Source organism: Plutella xylostella, chromosome 9, assembly GCF_932276165.1.
Source record: "Plutella xylostella chromosome 9, ilPluXylo3.1, whole genome shotgun sequence".
Lineage (NCBI taxonomy): Eukaryota > Metazoa > Arthropoda > Insecta > Lepidoptera > Plutellidae > Plutella > Plutella xylostella.
In genome coordinates, this window is record NC_063989.1 from 8575129 (window position 1) to 8582426 (window position 7298).

Genomic DNA, 7298 nt, shown 5'->3' on the forward strand with positions numbered 1-7298 from the left:
AACGCTACATTATTTATATCACCTCCTTCAGATGTCTCAACACGCCTTTCCAAGTTTGCGGTTTTTCATAAAATGCTGCAGGATTTTCCTCAGTGAAATACCCAGAGGAAAATTAGCACAAATATTTCTATCATCTAAGTATTTCAAAAATAACGTAGCTCAAGAGCTCTTTGCCCAACGCAACGCGTCCCACATCATTGTAAACTATGTAATGCAGTTCATACTTACCTAGTCATTTATGTATGAACTGCTGCACTTGCACTGTCGAGCCGTGTGTAACGTGTGTGTTGTGTTGTTGCAGAGCTCGCTGTCGCTGGGCCCGAGCCTGTCGGAGCAGGGGCGCGGGGAGCGGCTGGCGGTGCTGCGCTACGAGCAGGTGCGGCGCCTGCACGACGTGATGGACGACGTGGTGGCCATCCCCGGCCGCTGCGGCTTCCCCACGCTGCACGTGCGCCTGCGCGAGCTGGTGGCCGGCGTGCGCGCGCGCCTGGAGCTGGCGCAGGCGGAGGGCGGCGCCGGCGTCACCGTGCGCGACGTGCGCCTCAACGGCGGCGCCGCCAGCCACGTGCTCGCCGACCGCCCGCAGCCCTACTCCGACATCGACCTCATCTTCACCGCCGACCTGCCTACGGCGCGCCACTGCGACCGCGTCAAGGCCGCCGTGCTGTCGCACCTGGCCGCGCTGCTGCCCCCCACCACCCCGCGCCGCCGCGCCTCCCCCGCCTCGCTCAAGGAGGCCTACGTGTCCAAGATGGTCCGCGTCAACGTGGACGGCGACCGCTGGTCGCTCATCTCGCTCGGACACTCGCACGGCCACAAGTCCGTGGAGCTCAAGTTCGTGGACACGATGCGGCGCCAGTTCGAGTTCTCCGTGGACTCGTTCCAGATCGCGCTGGACTCGCTGCTGGCGTTCCACGAGGCGGCCGCGCTGCCCATCGGCGAGAACTTCTACCCGACCGTGGTGGGCGAGTCCGTGTACGGGGACTTCCACGAGTCGCTGCAGCACCTGCACGAGAAGCTGATCGCCACGCGCCAGCCGGAGGAGATCCGCGGCGGCGGGCTGCTCAAGTACTGCGCGCTGCTGGCCAAGGGCTACCGGCCGGCGCGGCCCGAGCGCATCAAGACGCTGGAGCGGTACATGTGCTCGCGCTTCTTCATCGACTTCCCCGAGCTGGGCCAGCAGCGCGCCAAGCTGGAGGCGTACCTGCGGAACCACTTCGTGGGGCGCGACGAGGAGGCGCTGAAGCCGCGCTACCTGACGCTGCTGCACGGGGTGGTGCGCGAGTCCACGGTGTGCCTCATGGGCCACGAGCGGCGCCAGACCCTCGCGCTCATCGAGCTGCTGGCGGCGCGCGAGCTGTGCGCCGCGCGGCCGCCGCCCGTGCTGCTGGCGCCGCCCGGCTACTACGTGTGCGTGTGCGCGTGCCAGCTGTGCGCGTGCGCGTGCGCGGACTGCGCCGCCGCCGCCGCCGCCGCCGCCGCGCAGGCGCCGCGCGCGCTGTGCCTCGCGTGACCGCTGTCGCCGCACCAACCCTCCTTCGATCGATGATGAATTTAGTGCCAAATGTATATAAGTACGGATATAAAGATATATGTATATGTATGATTCTCTATTGTCCCGCTGGCGAGTGTCGTTGTATATAGGGATCCGTGTCTATGATATAACGATGTATCTTCCGCTTCTCGTTGTCGGCCCTGCGCCGGGCGGGCGCTACGCTCGTGATGAGTTTGCCATACGACGTGACGTGACGTGGCGTGACGTGACGATTTCATCACCAAATGTGTGGAGACAATTTTGTGGAGTCAATTCGAGGTTTGCTCACCTTTCAAAGATCAATTTAGTTCCGTCAATTCCGCGACCCCGGCCCGCCGTCGCGCGGCGATCATCACACCAAAAACTGCACTGCACTTTTTGCCAATTATTTTTAAATCTATTATTAGGTAGAACTATTATCTACTATAGGGAGACTGTAGTCTACGCTTACTAAACGGAACTAACGTGAAATAATTTCTAGTCGTACTCCTTTCGTGTTGATAGATCACTTAATATGTGAGCAGTACGAAAATTATTATACACGTTGAACGCTATAAAATGTAACAGTGTCTATAGTACATATTTCAGACATAGTCAACTCTATTGTGTAACCGATATTTTAGATAAAAAATTGTCTCCATAAAATTAGTGATATAAAGTTTTGAGAATATTTTATTGTGTATAACTTTTGGCATTGTTACTGTTAGTGCATTCGCGGGCGAGTGGTGTTGAGCCGCCGGCCCGCGCGAGACATCTCTTATAAATATTTATTGTTACTTATATAAAATGATTGTTGTCAATATCAAGTTACAATTCAGACAAGGAAGTTTAGGCCTATTATATACATCGTGTAATATTGTAGCGTTGTTGGGTTATTGAAGGAATGAGCGTTCCGTTTATTGCTATGGGATACATATATTATAAAGATGTATTTTACTATGTATTTATAAACTAAAGAATAGTATATTATACAATTTCTCCTATTTCTTGATTGCTATAGTATTGTATACGGCTTGGCTCGATCGTAATATTAAAAAAACAAAAATCCAAAAAAAAACTAAGTTGTGTACAATATTAAAGATTATTCACATTTAAAACAAATATTTTAAGAGAATTTACAAGTAGCAGTCATGATAGTAACAGAGTACTTATGATTTTTAACTTTTCATTCAATTTCATGTAAACGAGTAGATTGTTTGAAAAAAATGTGATTTAAATTGTTGTAGTGTTAACTTACTGTTGTCGAAGGATTATTATATAATTACATAACATTTATTATGTAGAATAAATCCAATAGAGAGATATATACTATTATTGTTGTACTTTAAAGGATTCTAGTTATACGAATGAAGTTTTAACAGTCCGGCCAAATCGTGCATGTCATATTAAGATGAATTTGCCAATACATATTCAAAGAAAAAAATATATGTATACATACTAGTATTGCATGGAAATCTTTATAGCAAGTAAGCACTTTGTTATTCAATTTTTGAGTAGATTAAATATATTATTATCCCGTGAATCAAGTACAAGCCGCTTCTAGTATAATCTCTATCGATACTTCGAAACAGTGTCAGGACTTAAATGTTGAACGAATTTCTTACTTTGCTCACTGTCGAACCAAAATTGAGATCTCATTTTTATTAATTCCTCAAAAAATATATATAAAATCAACTTGTGAAGATCGTTGAGTAACTTGAGGTGTTTCAACAGACTGTCTAAATTCAAGTGTATATTGTTACTGGACGTAGTCCATCACGACACGACCACTGATGATGAACCTCGAACTCAACTTCATAGTTGTCTGTACTTATACATAAATGAAGTACATAATGTGTAGCTAACAGAATCTAAAACATATTCCATTTTGAATAAGAGTGAATATAAGTTAATTATTACTCTAGCTAGTATATCGACTCGCTATATCGAAACAGGCGCCTAAGTTGTGAATTGTAGTGTTTTTCGACAGGTATTTTTAATGTCTTTTATAATAAATATGACTATTATAAATAGCTGTGATTGTAATATTGTTCTTCGTAGATCAGGTTGACGTTTGTCTCCTTGTGTATAATCCCGTCAGTTCGTAACTTAAAGCTTCATTTAGCGAACACATTCAAAGACAGTTTAATCCTACATAATTATGTCCTTTCACTAGATGTAAATGAGTAATGTTACAGTTATGATATTGGTTTAATAAATTTGATGTTTTTGAAAAGTACATTTGTCCAGAAACAAAAAAAAACACTAATAGATCTCAGCAATCTTTGCTGGTAAATGGCCGGTCAGGCAATAACCTCGCCCGTGGCATGTTGAACCCTGTTAAGTCTCAACTCGACCCGAGGTTTTCACCATGCTATGGGTCCCAATGGGATATTCTAGTTTATGTTTCTAAAGTTACCATCAGTTTTCAGCTAGCCTTATTTTGTAATTTAACTTTAAATACATTAATCATTCACTTAATATTACGTTCATTTGACGCTTGCATACATTTTGTTTTGTTTTACTAAATAATATATCTGTATATATTGCATGAAGTTCTGTCGGAATGCTAGAAGAAAGACTTACGAGTATAAACTGGCGCTTTGTGTCTATTATTTAAGCGATTAATTCGATTTTAAATCGAAGAGAAAATTATAAAAGACGAGTCCATAAGGTGACCTGACTAGTTAAGAGATAGGAAGAGTCAACGATTGTACGTTTTCGTTTATTTAATGCTAAACATGCTTATACTTACTTAATTATGTATAATAATATTAAATTATGCATTAGTCTCTTCCTGCATATTACTAGTTTAAAATAAAATATAAATTTACACTTAACATAAGTAGGTATAAGTATCTTATCATTAATCGAAAATATACGAAAACTGAATTCTTGTATTTAGAATGATGTATGAGTAGGCATGGGGAATGTTGTGACGTTTTAGTATTTTAATTGTTAGAAAAAAACTGGTAACATTTTATATTTGTATGCAAGCGTCCGAAATTGTAGCGTCTGTTCAAAAATTCCACTAAAAAAAACACTTTCTTTATTTTCTATCCATATAGCGTCGTCGGTTGTAATTTATAACAAGCATTTTTGGTGTGGGCATCAGCTCTTTCTTCAAAATATATGGATCAGAAAATAACGAAGCCGAAGTCGAAATGTAGTAACGAGCAGGTCGTTACCGTTACACGCAACCTGACGCTGGCAGGCTCGGCAGGAGATCAGGACACGGTATTCGCGACAACTCAGCGATTTCACAGCGATTACGGATTAGTGGTACATTGACGCTCAAGCTTGAATTCAAGGAGACCACAGTTGTTCGCGCAGCAATTTTATACAGATTCACGATCGCTCTGGAAACTCTGAGTTTCCAGAATACAGAACGTTTAGAGCTACCTAAAAAATACAAAAATGGTTGAACAGGCGCGGGCGCCGCCCGCCCATATGTTCCCAGCGCGGCGGCGCCCACCGACTCTCTAGGTAGGTACTTGTAGATCATAACATGCCTTACGTTGTATAAGCTTAAAAGTTAGGTTTTATCATTATATTTATAAGTATACAATGTTTTTTCTTAAGTTGCCTGTTTCATGTAACCACGAGGCGTCGAGTCGCTATGTCGCGATTATTACATTAATGATTACTTTATTTTGTGAGAAGTCTTAAGCTATTGTAAATTTTACAGAAAATTAAATAAAAATGTTGTGAAAAATAAATTATAAAAAGTGATATAAACAGTGTTCTGCGCCTTTTTATTTATTTAATGCCCTTAAAAGTGAATACGTATGTTTAAGTTAGTTGCAAGTTAACTGCATAAGCGATATCATTAAACCGCTATCAGTACATTAGGCACACAATAATAACTCATATGAGGTACTTAGGTATGTGATAAATTTGGTGATGACAATGCAAGAAGACTACATTGATTGTTACTTTAAAAGTATAATTTTAAGCTGTGAGAATCAGTTGGATGCCGGCATGGTGCAGGATAGCTTAAGGACTCATGACGTGACAGGTAAGTTAACATAAATACTTACATGTAAAAAGTTAAAAACAAAGAAATTAGATAATAATATTATAAACATGAAAACGACGACCACCTTCATAATTATTAAGTAGGTATTCCACCAACCCGCACTTGTAGTAGGCCTAAGATCCTTCCTTCATTGGAAGGAGACAGCCCCAGCAGTGATTAAGTGATGGATCGTGATGATGATGATGTAAGTATTATAGATCAGTATCACCACCAGTAAATATATAGCTATCAAATGCTGGACATGCTCTCCCATCAACTTCCATGATACTTGGTGATACGCTATCAACACTGACCTCTGCTCTCCTCATTAAACCACTATACTGACTTTGATCGCCTATTCCAACGGCCTGTAAAGCATCTCCCTCTACGTTTTACTGTTCTCGGTCTCGCTCCATTCTGGAACTCAAATATACGCCAACAGTTATCGGACCTTTGGCAGATAGGGCCACTCTCACTTTAATACATGAATTTTGAAACTTTAACACATTTAATACATGTAACACCTACAAATATATCTATATTGGAAGTAATAAGTGACCTATACTGATAGTGCCTTGCCCACAAAAGTATCTAGATACAAAGTAAACAAAAGCAGGCATAAATTACTTCAATAAATAGTTTAGGTTCCGAATGGCCGAATCCTAGTACAGTTCCGGTCTGAATAGATAAGATATTTGGGCCTGTTTGTATTTCGTAGGTACATTAATGCTATAGTTTGTATACTCAATTTAGTATACCTAATAATAAACTTTTGTCAAATTCACAAACCGCCTTTGTCACGTAATGGAGAAATCTACTCTAAGATTTCAAGTTTATCCATTACATGGATACGTAGATACATACTTAAGTAAAGTCAGCCAAAGAGATATATCCTAATTATTATCTTTTTAATTTATGCATATACTTAGATAGCATAAATGTATAGGTACCTAGTTTTGAAGCACCTACATAGGTAACTAACTAACTTACGTATATTTTCCTAAGTACCTATAGGTAGGTACATATTTGGTTTCACCTCTGCCAGAATAATACAATTCAGGATCCATGATTCAAAAGCTGCTTGCATTTATAAAAAATCGAAACACGTCAAAAGACTACTTATGATTTGGTAAATTCACGGATTTGATGATTAAAACATTTGTCTCCACATCACCATCTCGTTACGAGCCGCGACCTAAATTCACTCATCTTTTAAAGATCCAAGATTATGGGGATTGGCATTGATCTTGCTGTCGAATTTTGGTTTCATTTTAAATGAATCTAATAAATATAGGTGTTAAATTAACAAGTGCATTTGTCAAGTAGTGAAATACACTGGCGAGTTAAATGTAGGTACTGTATACCTATCGCGAACTTGTTTTGACAATCATATTCGTATGTAGAATGTATTAAATTTTACACTAATTACTTCGCAAAAGTTATTTTGTTTTGACTTCGTTCGCTATAAGGCGCCTATATGTTCTGGTGCGCTGTTAAATGTAAGTACGGTGGCCTGCGCCTAAAAGTATACAGGCGGAGTTTTTAAAATAGCGATCTCAAGCTCACATGCTGCTCAAGCACATCCAAATAAACACCACTGCTACACACATCACACACAACACGTCCCCGGATTTATAACAGATGTAGCTGGTCCCTTCATCATCAGGGATCGCTATTTTAAAAACTCCGCCTGTATACTTTTAGGCGCAGGCCACCGTACCTATGTAGGTACTTCAATATTGCAGGCGGTGCGGCGTGTCTATAAGC

At 41.5% G+C, this 7298-nt stretch overlaps 1 protein-coding gene across 4 annotated transcripts in view; it reads left to right on the forward strand.

The window, feature by feature from the left end:
* The window catches only part of LOC105386600 (terminal nucleotidyltransferase 5C), a 120215-nt gene extending 114959 nt beyond the window's left edge, over window positions 1–5256 (forward strand). For all 4 annotated transcript variants that reach the window (XM_038105339.2, XM_038105343.2, XM_038105348.2 and 1 more), the window contains one exon: window positions 302–5256. In XM_038105339.2, the coding sequence (XP_037961267.2) occupies window positions 302–1513 (1212 nt within the window). In that variant the 3' untranslated portion in view covers window positions 1514–5256. The remainder of the gene's footprint in view (window positions 1–301) is intronic.
* The last annotated feature ends 2042 nt before the right edge of the window (window positions 5257–7298 follow it).